Source organism: Gopherus flavomarginatus, chromosome 6, assembly GCF_025201925.1.
Source record: "Gopherus flavomarginatus isolate rGopFla2 chromosome 6, rGopFla2.mat.asm, whole genome shotgun sequence".
NCBI lineage: Eukaryota > Metazoa > Chordata > Testudines > Testudinidae > Gopherus > Gopherus flavomarginatus.
In genome coordinates, this window is record NC_066622.1 from 81,296,777 (window position 1) to 81,309,540 (window position 12,764).

Genomic DNA, 12,764 nt, shown 5'->3' on the forward strand with positions numbered 1-12,764 from the left:
AAAATGTGAAAGCAGTTTTTCAGTAATAGAGTGCTGGAACACGTCTTTGTATTTTTATGTCTGACTTTGTAAGCAAGTAGTTCTTAAGTGAGATGTAACTTGAGGGTACATGAGATAAATCAGAGTCCTGAAAGGGGTACAGGAGTCTGGAAAGATTGAGAGCCACTGCTCTGAGCAAGGCCAAACTGGCAATCCAAAAACTGCTACCAGTGAAATGGGACTAATGGGCTTTGTTCTTTCCTTGCAAGCGTCACAGCCAGGAGGACAGAGTAAGTGGGCTGTCATTCTGTTCCTTTGTGGCCACTCCTTTTTAAAGTAAAAATAGGTGTGGGTTGAAGTCTTAACCTGTAACCAGATCCAAATCCGGGTTTTTGGGGACACTTGGATTTGGGATGACTTGTATCCAGCCCACTCTTTACACTCTTCAAGCTGTTTTGTTTTATTATGTAACCCTTTATGCTAAGATCAATTTGCTGTCAGAGATCTGACCTCTCTAAAGGAATGTACCCTCCTGCTGTGGCAGGGTTTTCGCATCTCTCTTCCAGGAACTTACTTGGCTGCTTGACAGGTTTTGCATCCCCTGTCACTTGTTTATTTGGATCATAAGATCCTCATGCTGGGCACCTGGATTTATGTATTTGTAATGCACTTAGCATGCTTGGTGTATTACAGAATCACTGTAACTTCTAAGATCCACAAATCATTGCTAGAACCCCGAAGGTAATATCTACAATAGGGAGCAAGATTCAAAATAGCTGTGTTATAAATAGACAGCCCCTTACACTAAGGGACTTACATTAGCAACTACTTAATGAGCTGCAGGAAGGAACTCAAGCAGCTACTAGCTATGCCATAGTACAATGTAACAGGTGGAGAACGGATTCTTACAAGGCTTAACTGCAGCAGTGTAATGCTACTTGCCTGGTGTATGAAACCTCATGTTCTCTTCTAGCTCTACCTGCTGCTTTCTTAATCACACTGAGTGTCTTGAAGGAAGGAACAAACTTGTGTCTGCTGTACATGGTGTAATAAACACTCATAAAAGAATGGAACAAATGGAGACATTAAAACCAAATGGTGGTTAACCCGCTGGGCTTTATGAAGAATTACGTACTCTGTGTGTCTATTGTCAAATGCAATGCAGTTATCGCTATGCGTGGTAAAATAGAAGCTTTAGGGACTGCTTTTGAATTGGAAAGTTGCTACATTCCTTTTCTGTAAAAACAAACCTAACGTTTCGGACAAGACTATTGGTGTTGTGTTCAAAGGAACTACATGTGGAGATGAAAATGTTTTTGTAGTGAAGGACGGTGTATTTTTAAATTGTGACTTCAAAATAATAAATAAAGTACAGATTCAGCTCAGGAAGGCTCCTGCTACAAGACATTCCTGGCATGGCCCACATTAATGTGTGATTTTAATATAGCTAAAGGGTTTGGATTCCTCTACCACTGCTGTGCATTTTCCCAGGACTTAAACACAGCTTGTGCTCTACAATCTTTATGCTTTCCTGCAACCTCCTTTACTAAAACCTTCCACTTATGGGGCTGAGGGGGTCATTTTAAGTAATGTTATAATCTCTGAATAATATCCTAGGTTGGGATGCCTATTGCATACCCGGCAGTTACACATGGTTATTTCAGTGGATTGTGGCCAGGATGTCGAAATAGCTGCAAAACCATTCCTAGGTTCAGAAACTTAAATTCTAGCAGAACTGGCCAGTTAAGATGTGCTGAGAAAGAACATTTAATTAAAAGTCTGTTTTTTGCTTTTCAGCGTACCTAAGTAAAAGTCACAAAATAAGGAAAAAAAAATTGAGCTGCGCTCAGTACACAGCTGATATCTTTCCCCCAGGCAGAATCCAGTTAGTAGCTAATCTTGGTTGCACTAGAGCAAAGGCAGCTTAGCGAGATCAAAAATTCTTCTGCTAATGCTGCTGTTAATTGGTTTTTAGAGTGCCTGATGGGTTCAGCGAGGCTTGATTTCACTAGCAAATATTGCTCTTCAAAAAGGTAGAGGGTCCCTCTCAGCTGGGCATCAGCTCTTGTGAAGGGAAGGCGCATTGCTTGCAACAAAGCAATTAGATCATTAGGCCTGTTTGATCATCTTGGTTAAGACGAAGCAATTTTAAAGAAAATTAATTAATACCACCTGTGTTGGGATCCTGACTCTGTTTAGATGCCATAGGAATACAAGTTCTGAAATGTCTACTTACATCTGGATAATAGTCCATGGTGGGCACCAGCCGCTCTATCAGGGCCTCCAGTGATCCAGAGACGAGATTCCCATCCTGGTAAACAGGATCTCCACACCTCTCGCCCATGTCTGGCTGCACCTGCCCACTACAACTGGAACCAAGCATGCTGGAAAATATTGGTGTCTGGGGCATAGTTTCCTGCAGGATTGAAGAAAGAAAGAAGGAGGGTTTAGGTTTCTTTGCAGATCTCTACTGTGAGTCTTCCTGGCTTTTGCAAAGGCATAAATTAGCCACAGATTACATATTGGATTGAACACAGCATGAGCATTGGGGGCGGGAGATGTGAGCCCAAACTCCCACAGACCTGCGGATGGCATTCAGTTTTGAAATTACATGCAACCTATGTTTCTAATTTCTTCACTGTGTAGTGGCTGGCAGGATGTTCCTCTCCCTCCCCCCCCCCCGGCCCCCCGCCATTACAAATAAGGCTATAGAGATATCAGCACAAAATCCCATGTAAATTGAAGGAGCAATCTCGCAGATAGATAACAACTCGTGACCTATTCTACAAACAACCACATTACATGGGCACAGTGTCCTTGTTTAATGTTCTGGGAGGAGGTCTTTTAGAGAAAATACTAAACCCTGCTGGATATGTGGCGATAAACCCTCCAGTAATAATCTCTCTTGCTAGGTCTAGCCCAGCTTGTGACAGAAGTGCATTTTGTCTTGCACATACTTAGACAGATGGACTGCACTGCCACCTGAACAAGAATGTTCTGTTGTCTAGCCTTTGACTGTATGAGTTGGGTGAGCTTGAACAAACACTCCAATATTTGTGCCTGATGTCGTAGGCGACTGTTTTACCTTGGAAACATAAAGCAAAGCTGCTGTAGTGACATACAAACCACATAAGCTTTTTTCTCTTGACCACAAGCTACAGTATGTTGTAGTTACCATGTGCAAATAAGTCTTCACGTGCAAAACCCAAACAAACCTGACTACAACTTAAATTTACATTGAAGGCAAAGCAAAGCATGTTGCTGAAATATGCAAAGTTTCCCATTCCCTATAGTTAAGGCTACGATTTTGTCACAGAGGATTTGGAAATCAAGGAATCAGTGACTTCCAAAGACCTCTGTGACATCAGCCCCTGCGGCTGGGATCTGCAGGGTCCTGCCGCCTTCCGCAGCCGCAGGGAGCTGTGGGGTACCCCCACCATCTGAGGCAGTGGGCCCCCAAGCTCTGAACTGCCATGAGCAGCAGGGATACTTGCATCTTCCAGCTACTGCAGGCAAAAGGGGTACCAGCAGCTCCTGGACACTGTGGGGGATGGAGGATCCTGGCAGCTCCCTAGCCACCACAGGGTGGGGTGGGGTGGGGTAGGGGGACCCTCATAGTCCCCCAGCTGCTGCTATGTGTCGGGGACACCCTGGTAGCTCCTCGATGTGGTGGCTGCTGCAAGGGGACCCTTGTAGGTCCTCGACTGCCAAAGCAGGGCAGGGGGACCCCCGCAGCACCCCACTGTGGTGGCAGAGGGATTCACACAGTTCCCCACTGATGGGGAGGGGGTAGAGGGACCCCACAGCTCCCCTATGCCATGGGAGAGCAGGAGAATACTGGAGCTCTGAGCCCCCATGAGTGGTGAGGGTCCCAGCCATCCGCAGTTGCCCAGCCTCTTCCCATTTTAGCGTGGATATTTTTAGTAAAATGTGACGGACAGGTCACAAGCTTCCATTAATTTTTCTTTATTGCTCATGACCTGTCCATAACTTTTATAAAAATATCCATGACAAAATATTAGCCTTACCTACAATGCCAAAGCAAATACCTATGTGGAAGAATAGTACTTCTGTCAGGATCTTTCTCAATAGCTATTGTTGACTATATTGAGCCTTAAAGGGCCACTGTCAAGGTTGATAAGGCTCTTGGGGAGGTGGAGTTCTGTTCCTACTCTCCTGTAACCTTGGGTAGTCCTGTCACACTTTGCCTTAGTTTCTCCATTTGTGAATTGGAGAGACTGTCCCACCTTTGTGAAGAACTTTTATGGATGAAAGGTGATAGGAATAGTGTTAAAAGTGATCTGAAAATGACAGTTGTTCCGTGTTCCATATTTTCTCTTAGACACCAGTTGAATGTCTTCCCCCCTCTGCCTCTCTTTACCCATGTTGCAAGGGCTGGTTCAAAAACTGAAAGCCATATTTATCTTAGGGATTTTTATGAGCTCTTGCAACAACATGGCATGACTGCACAGGCAGGTCAAGTCAGCATTTAAGCCCTGTGCATGTTAGTTTCCTTTTAACAGGTCTTGTAAAATTGTCAATATTTACTAGCTCAGGCAGAAAACATTTATCCCTAGTTTTACTAAGATGGTGGTTTTGGGTAGGGAGTGGGGAACAAAAAGAAGTGGCGAAATTCCAATGTTACTAGTACTTATCCATGAAAACAAGAATTACTCATCATAAGCAAGCTGGTGAATAGAATTGTGCTTGGTTGCTTTAACCAGGATGCCTTTGCATCTGTGCCAACACAATAAATATATTAACTGATCTGAAACTAACTGTGGCTGAAAACATGGCAGCCATTCAACTATGAACATTAGCACTACCCTACTGTTCAGGACACTTCCAGTGTTTGGTTGCTTGAAATTGCAAATAAGCATTTAAAAACAAAATGCACAGGATCTTGTGGCATGCACGTGGCATACACTTCTCACTAATGTGTCAAAGTATTTCAGCAGTTTAGTCACAAGGCATGTGCTCTGGAGCACACGAGAGCTTGACAAATGAATACTTCTTTGGGAGTGTGTGACGAAGAAGCCAGTTTAGCTATGCATATTATGTAAGTTGTCAGTAATTTGTTTTTTCCTTTTAAGGCCCACGGCAATAGCTTTGATTGAGTCGCTCGGAGTGCACTAATGTACGGTATGTTCTATCAGGCTAATAAGGGCATGGAGGTGCATGTCCAGCTTTGCAAAGGGATGCTAACTACTAATGAAGCAATCAGCAATAAAGCAGCTGGGGGGAGGGAGGGCATTCTTCTTGTGAATCATTTCCAGAACCAGTTCAAAATTGTGTGTGTGAAGATCTTTTTGGAAGGAGGACTAAGATTTTTTTCTTTATTGGACTGGAACTGCAGATAAATTGTAAGCTCTGCCTTCCCAGTAGGTAAAAGGGTAGTTTGTAGCTAGCAGCTCTCATGCTTGTTATAACTTCCCAGAAACAATAAATGACTTTAAGCAAATGAAGCAAGCTGAATTGTCACCTCTCTAACACTGCTTTTGTGACTGCACTCTGGAAAAACAAATTTCTCTGTGGGACGTGTTGCTGCACATTACTTAGTATTACATGCTAGTTAAACATACTTTTGTTTGAAGACATGGGCAAAACATTTGTTTTTCCCCAGGCTTTGAATGAACCAGATCTCTGTGAAAGTTCACCCTAAGCAAAATATCCCCACAAAATTCAATAGAGAAGCTAAATATTGTGTATAAGAACTACCTGCTGGTACTAAAATAAGATAAATTGGCTGCATTGAAGGCAGGCAGGGTTGAAAAGAAGCCCATCAGCTTTAAAAGTTCACTGAATCTATTATTACATAAATTATTAAATGTATCAGTACTTCAGTGCTTCCAGGGTATCTCCCATGGATGCAGAAGGAAGTGCCACAAATACAACCTGAGTGCCTTTCTGGTTTGCCAAGAAAGTGGACATTTAAATCCTGAAGTGGCAGTAATTGTCTTTCATGCCAAGTCCAAAACCCACTGCAATCACCAGTCTCCCAACAAATAAAACAGCAGCACTCCTCCCTGGTGGGTTTGTCTGTGACTAATGCAGACACACAGCCAAAGGACTATAACTGTTGACATCCATCTCTATCAATGCAAGCAAATGTTTTCACAAGCAGAACAGGCTCAAAGGAGCCGTGCTCACTACAGCTGGGGTATACATTTCTTTTTCAACGGCAGACAGTAAACCAAACCATTCGATATTTCTGAATTTATAAAACTTAACCATTCCAGGTGAGCAAATGAATCCAATTCAAATTAAAACAATATTTTTTGCTAACAAAACAAAGACAATTTAAAAGATTATGGGGCAGATTCTGATCTCAGTGATGCTGATGCGCAACAGGAATGATTCCCTTAAAATCAGAGGAGTAGCTGAAGTCATCTTCTAATATAAATCAGATCAAAATTTAGCTTTGCCATTAACGTATGTGCATGTATAAATACACATACCACTACTATATATACATTCACAAAAATCACTGTACCCATAACTGAAAATCTTGAACTCTTACCCTCATTTTTTTCTGTAATATGTACATAAGCTGTGGCAGTTTGTAAGATCCTGATGGCTTTCCCGGAGTATAAAAGTCTCAGCCAGCCATTGCAGCTCCAACCTGCCAGAAAAAAATCTCTGGCTTCAGCTTTCCTTCCCGCCAGCTTAGATCTAAACAGCCTCAGGTTCATCTGAGCAAAACCAGAAAGCTCACAGCTTTCCAGGCTGGCTCTGACGTCAGCCCCTGGCTCAGCTTTCTGTTGGCTGAGAGAGTGCTTGTCCAATTCAAAAGAAGCTGAGTTTACTGAGGCTGGCTTTTGTGTGTTCACTGTACAAGCTTTGAAAGAAAAGCCCACCCTCTGCTTTCCTCTATAGAAGCTTTAACACATCCAACAGGTTAGACCGCTTAGTACCTTCTCCCTCCCACCTCTTTTCTCCTTCAGAAACTTAAGAGGCCTGGAAGAACAACAATACTTCAGCCTCTCTTATACTGACTGAAAACAACCACCATATGCTCTGTGTGGGGATGTTCTCTACTTTGGGGCTGCCACACGGAAGACCAGATAACTGAGCAAAGCACAAGTGTGGCAGATGGAGTTAGGGCATTTCTGACTTGTGGCATTGTGCTAGCCTAACAAAACTGCTGATTCATCTCTTTGCTCTTGATATAAAAAGATGTGGGTTTTTGGGGGCAGGAAGCGATGCCCACAATCAACATCTGGATGATATTCAAAAGCAAGCTCTAGCAACAGGCAGACCCATGGCATGGGATATTCAGCAGCACTCAGCCTTGGCCTAATTCTCTTCCCAGTGCTGTCAACGGGGGTTTTACCATCAACTTCAATGGAAGCAGAGTTGGGCCAGTCCTGACAGCTGTTTAAAAAAATCCATCCCTTGAGATTTCAAGGTTCAGATGATCATTTCCCTCCTCCTGCCAACTATTTCAATGCAGATCTGAAATTTGTCACCTCAGATGGAATGGTGTTTTGGGAAAATGCCCGTAGAGGGTGGGCAGGGAAGCAGTGGCCAATCTCTCTGAAAACCACTCACTCATGGTCTATTTCCAAGACTAATTGGAATATCGGCACTGTTGTCCCAAACTTCAAAATTGTAAATGGCATCTTGAGTCTGCCTGTGCCAGCTCCAGCCCCATGTTTAGGAAAACATAGAACCATAAAAAATGTAGGGCTGAAAGGGACCTCGAGAAATCATCTAGGCCTGCTTGCTGTGCCAAGGCAGCACTGAGTAAACCTAGACCATCCCTGACAGGTGTTTCTCCAACCTTTTTTTTAAAAACCTGCAATGACTGGGATTGCACAACCGTCCTTGGAAGCCTAGTCCACAGCTTATAGGTAGAAAGTTTTTCTTAATAGCTAACCAAAATCTCCCTTGCTGCAGATTAAGCCCATTACCTCTTGACCTAGGTTCAATGGACACGGAGAACATTTGATCGCTGTCCTCTTTATAACATGCTGGGAGACTGTTAAACTGGTTAAAAGGCAGGGAAAAAAGAGTAGGAATAAATAGTCAGTTTTCAGAATGGAGAGCAGTAAACAGTGGTGTCCCCCAAGGACCTGTACTGGGACCAGTGCTGTTCCACATATTCATAAATGATCTGGATAAAGGGGTAAACAGTGAAGTGGAAAAACTTGCAGAAGATATAAAATTACTCAAGCTAGTTAAGTTCAAAACAGCTTGAGAAGAGTTACAAAGGGGTCTCACAAAACTGGGTGAGATTAAATGGCAGATCAAATTCAATGTTGATAAATGCAACGTAAAGCACACTGGAAAACATAATCCCAATTATAAGTACAAAATGATGGGATCTATATTAGCTGTTACCACTCAAGAAAGAGATCCTGGAGTCATTGTGGATAGAGAGGATTTTTTTTTAAGAGAACTAAGTGCAGTGTTATTCAAAAAAGGTAATAGAATGTTAGGAACCATTAGGAAAGCGAGAGATAATACAGAAAATATCACAATGCCACTATATAAATCCACAGTATGATCACACCTTGAATACGACGTGCAGTTCTGGTTTCCCCATCTCAGAAAAGGTATATTAGAAATGGAAAAGGTACAGAAAAGGCCAAAAAATAATAATAATTAAGGATATGAAACAGGGTATGCATCTGTATGAGGAGAGATTAAAATGACTTGGGACTGCTCATCTTGGAAAAGAGACCGCTAAAGGGGGATATGCTAGAGGTTTATAAAATCATGAATGGTGTGGAGTAAGGGTATAAGGAAGCATTGTTTACCCCTTCACATAACACAAGGACACAATTAAATTAATAGGCAACAAGTTTAAAACAAACAAAATAAAATACTTTTTTACACAACACACAGTCAACCTATGGAACTCTTTGCCAGGAGCTGTGGTGAAAGCCAAAACTATAACAGGGTTCAAAAAAGAACTAGATAAATTCATGGAGGATAGGTCCATCAATGGCTAAGATGGTCAAGGATGCAATCCCATGCTCTGGGTGTCCCTAAGCTTTTGACTGGCAGAAGCTTGGGCTGGACAATAGGGGATGTATCAGTTGATAACTACCTTGTTCTTTTCATTCCCTTTGACACATGTGGCATTGCCCACTGTTGGAGCACAGAATACTGGACTCTCTAGACCATTGGTTTGATCCAGTATAGCTACTCTTATGTTCTGTTATCAGGTTACGGCCTGTGTTAAAAGTACAGAGATCAATTGGTATAAAGTGATGCAATTGGGAAGTACAGTTCCAACCTACTTGTAAGCATTCAGCATTGTCTTCTGGTAATGTGGTGAAAGAAAGTAGTAGTGCATCAGAATCAAGAGGAGACCCTCCCTCCTAAGTTGTTTGAGTGTGTCATAGTGACCACAATAATTGTCCCCCCTCCCCCTGCCCTCAGTTTAAAAAAAAGAGGGATAGCTGAGTTGGACTGTGAGCAGGGATGAAGAAAGGAATTTTGGCTTTGCTGGATGGTCTGCAACATCCTCTCTATTTGTCAGGTTTTATGCTTCCCATTCCAAATATTTTTGCTGTGTGAGTGTTTTGGACATGCACTTTTATCCTCCTGTTGAACACTGGGCATAAATTGCTGCCAAGAGCAGGATACAAGAAAGTACATGGACCAACAAAGAGCAGTCAAATTATTTCTCTTGGAAAACATTCCTAAGGATGAACCCTCATTGAAGAATCAGTTCAATGGTCAGAGCTACACCCAGTAGTACTAACAAAATCAAAAAGTGAATGCACAAGATTTTTTTTTTCACACTGTGCTTTTGTCCTATGCTAATCCACTCTCCCTTCCTGTGCAAAAGGATGTTGAAACCAAGTACAGTGCTTTCTAGTTAGAATTAGCAAAATGCACCAAGTTAATTAAGCTCCAACAAAAGATTCAGCTTCAATTAATGTTAAAAGCGACTCAGGCTTGCTAATAACACGAGAGGTGTGATAAGATCCTGGTTGGAAGGTGGGTAGTTCTCTCATCAGTAAGGGGAATTGTGGCTCATTGAGGGCAGTGCACAGCTACACAGCCCCAAAGGTACACGTCCCAGGCTTTGCGCCTTTTGGAGCTTTCCGTTGTGCAGAGGGAGGACAGTCACTGCCCCAGTACTACATTGGCACTGAGAGGAAGGGGAAGGGTCTTTTCTCCCCTCATTTGGGGTGCCTAATGATACTAGCTTCACCTTTGCACTCTGAGAGCGAGGACTCTGTGCTTGGCCCCTAACACAATAGGGTCTCAATCTCAGATGTGTCAACTGATATGGAAATAAGAAATAATAACCTCCAAAAGAAAACTTTTGGTAAAAGAGAGAGCTAGAAGTTGATTCCAATGCAAAATTTTTCTTCTTGTATCAGGGTGAATATTTCCCTTTCTGTCCTCTTTTAGAAGGGAAAACTAACCCATCTCAGTATAATTAGAAGTCAACGAAGGAAAAGCTTGTGTTTTTTAATAGTCTCATAAAAGATTAAGAGCTGAATTACAGTATGTTGAAAACAATTTACTTAAATGCACTTGAGCAAAAGTACATAAATTGTTCCTACTCCAGAAAAGCAAGTAATTATCAAGAGATCCATTAACAATGATCTTAGGCTACAACCTTAATTACAAGGCAAGTCTCTGAAATACGACATTTAGAGCCTTTCTTGGTTAAACTGTTCAAGTCATTTGCTGGTCACATTCCACACATAGACTTGTTCAGTAAATAAGTCAGAGTTCATACAACAGCGTACATAACATGGCGTAGGGTTACATTATTTGCCTTGATGGAAGAGAAAGGGGCCAAAGCGGGAGAGAGGGCATGCAAAGTGAGCTTGATTGTGCCCAGTTTTCCTTTTTCTGCAAATTGACTTGTAATGGGCCAACCACAAAAGGCTCAGCTCAGCTCAGCTCAGAAATCACAATCAGGCCCATGGTCTACTCACACCCTTCAATGCTTACCCAAGCTGACCCTTTTGTTGTTTTCCTGCTATTCTTTAGTAAGCAGTAAAATGTATGCAGCACTCTCCTCTTGTCCCCATTCTTTCCAAGCCAGGAAAATAGTTCACTGATTAGTCTTGTTTCTATGCTCTGCTTTGGTGTTCAGCCAGACTTATTGCTGGACAGGTCTGAGGGGCAATGGATGGAAGGGTTAGCTGTCTTGCATGCCCTTATAATGCTAGAACATGTCCACTTAGCAAAGTTTATTTTTGAATGACCCATTTTGGTACACACACACATCTCTGACAACCATTGTTGTACCTGTCAGTTCTAGCATTCCAGGAGCACCTTACGCATCTGGTCTAATAATGCTGCTTGGAGCATGGGCTTTTGTTTAACTTGAAAATATGGCATTGCATTGTGGGATGTTAGGGCCTGCACTATTTAAAGCTTTCCATCCACATGGTGGAAAATGGTTATAGACTACACTGGTTCAACTGAAACAGTTCACAGGGTCTTGTTCCAAGAAATGCAATCAACCGCTACAATCACACTTGCAACATGCCTGGGATGTTGCAGGTTATGTTCTGTGCAGGTGCAAGTTTTTCCATGCTAAGCATATGTTGCAACCAGTGGTTTGTTACAGGGATGTTTTGCCTAAAGCAATGATTCCTAAACATTTCACTAAGATGACCCACCAACTGCATTTTGTCTCTTTTTGTGACCCACCCAGGGGTCCACAGTGGGGTGCCCAAAATCATAGGCCAGCATCCTTCTCCTCTGCTACTGCCTTCTCCTCCTTTGCCCTGTCAACGGGGCACCAACCACCCACAGCAGCATTTTCCACCCCAACGCTGCTTCCCTAATCCTGGACCAGTGTTGAAAGAGGTCTGCAGGGGCAAGGCAGGCAGGATAGGAGGATAGGATAGGATGCATAGCTCCTATTCTATGGAGCTATGCATTGCATCCTGGTGCATGAGTCCCTCTCTGGACATTGCAACCTGACTCATGGGCTCACGGTGCCATTAAGGTTTCTCCAGGCCACTCTCCAACCTCCCTTCTCTCCTGGGGCTCCCCTCTACACAGGGGCTGCAACCCACCTTGAACCTTCCTATGACCCACTGTTTGGGAAACACAATGTAAACAGGATTCTGAAGTTAAGAGGCTTATACAAATATTTGGGGCATCATCAGGCTTTTTATTTCGTGAGCTTTTAGCAATCCCTGGTGCAAACCAAGCTGAAAATGCAAGAACAAGTTTTGCTGTGGTTCTTGGCTACTTCTGTTTCTCCATCTCAGACTGTACGGGAAACATAGCCATGTGATCATTAAGGCACAGATTTATTACCTTTTGGAGGGTGAACAGAATTTCTGCTGGTGGAAGTTCAGTCCTGGAGCCTGACATTCTCTACTCACAGATCAGCTAAATGATAAGCAGCCTCAAAGCTATCTGCCTCTGATTAGCCACCACTGTGCCTCACCCCTGAATTGGAAGGAAAGGATTTTCCCTGGGGGTCAGAGGTGAATGCTCCTTCAGTGTTTTGCCTCACTCCAAGACAGGTGCCTGCTAATGCTAACTGGTGGATGTTTGTGATCTGGACATGTGCTTTTTAGGAACTGAACTGAGATAAAACCACAGTTCATTTTTTCCCCTGAACCTTTTTAAAGGATCTGGATTCAGTTCCATTTGAATTTGGGCAAAGGGTTGGGTCAGTTCATTCTTCATCTAAACCAGTTCCCCTACCTTACTATTAACTCTCATTCTACCAGAGTTGCTTTAAGAAATGAACCGCCAGTTCTGATTTGGTTACTAAACTTTGCAAATAGCAGTAGCCTCAGGAGCAGCTCTTGCCATTTTGCTGTCCAGTCTGGAAAATGTTT

At 42.8% G+C, this 12,764-nt stretch overlaps 1 protein-coding gene across 5 annotated transcripts in view; it reads right to left on the minus strand.

Moving 5' to 3' along the window:
* The window catches only part of RASGEF1A (RasGEF domain family member 1A), a 268,679-nt gene that overhangs the window by 31,075 nt on the left and 224,840 nt on the right, over window positions 1–12,764 (minus strand). For 4 of the 5 annotated variants that reach the window (XM_050960666.1, XM_050960662.1, XM_050960663.1 and 1 more), the window contains one exon: window positions 2,216–2,395. In XM_050960666.1, coding sequence (XP_050816623.1) covers window positions 2,216–2,389 — 174 coding nt within the window. In that variant the 5' untranslated portion in view covers window positions 2,390–2,395. Of the gene's footprint in view, window positions 1–2,215; window positions 2,396–6,499; window positions 6,781–12,764 lie in introns of those variants that run through there. The other variant, XM_050960664.1, reaches the window with a different exon arrangement.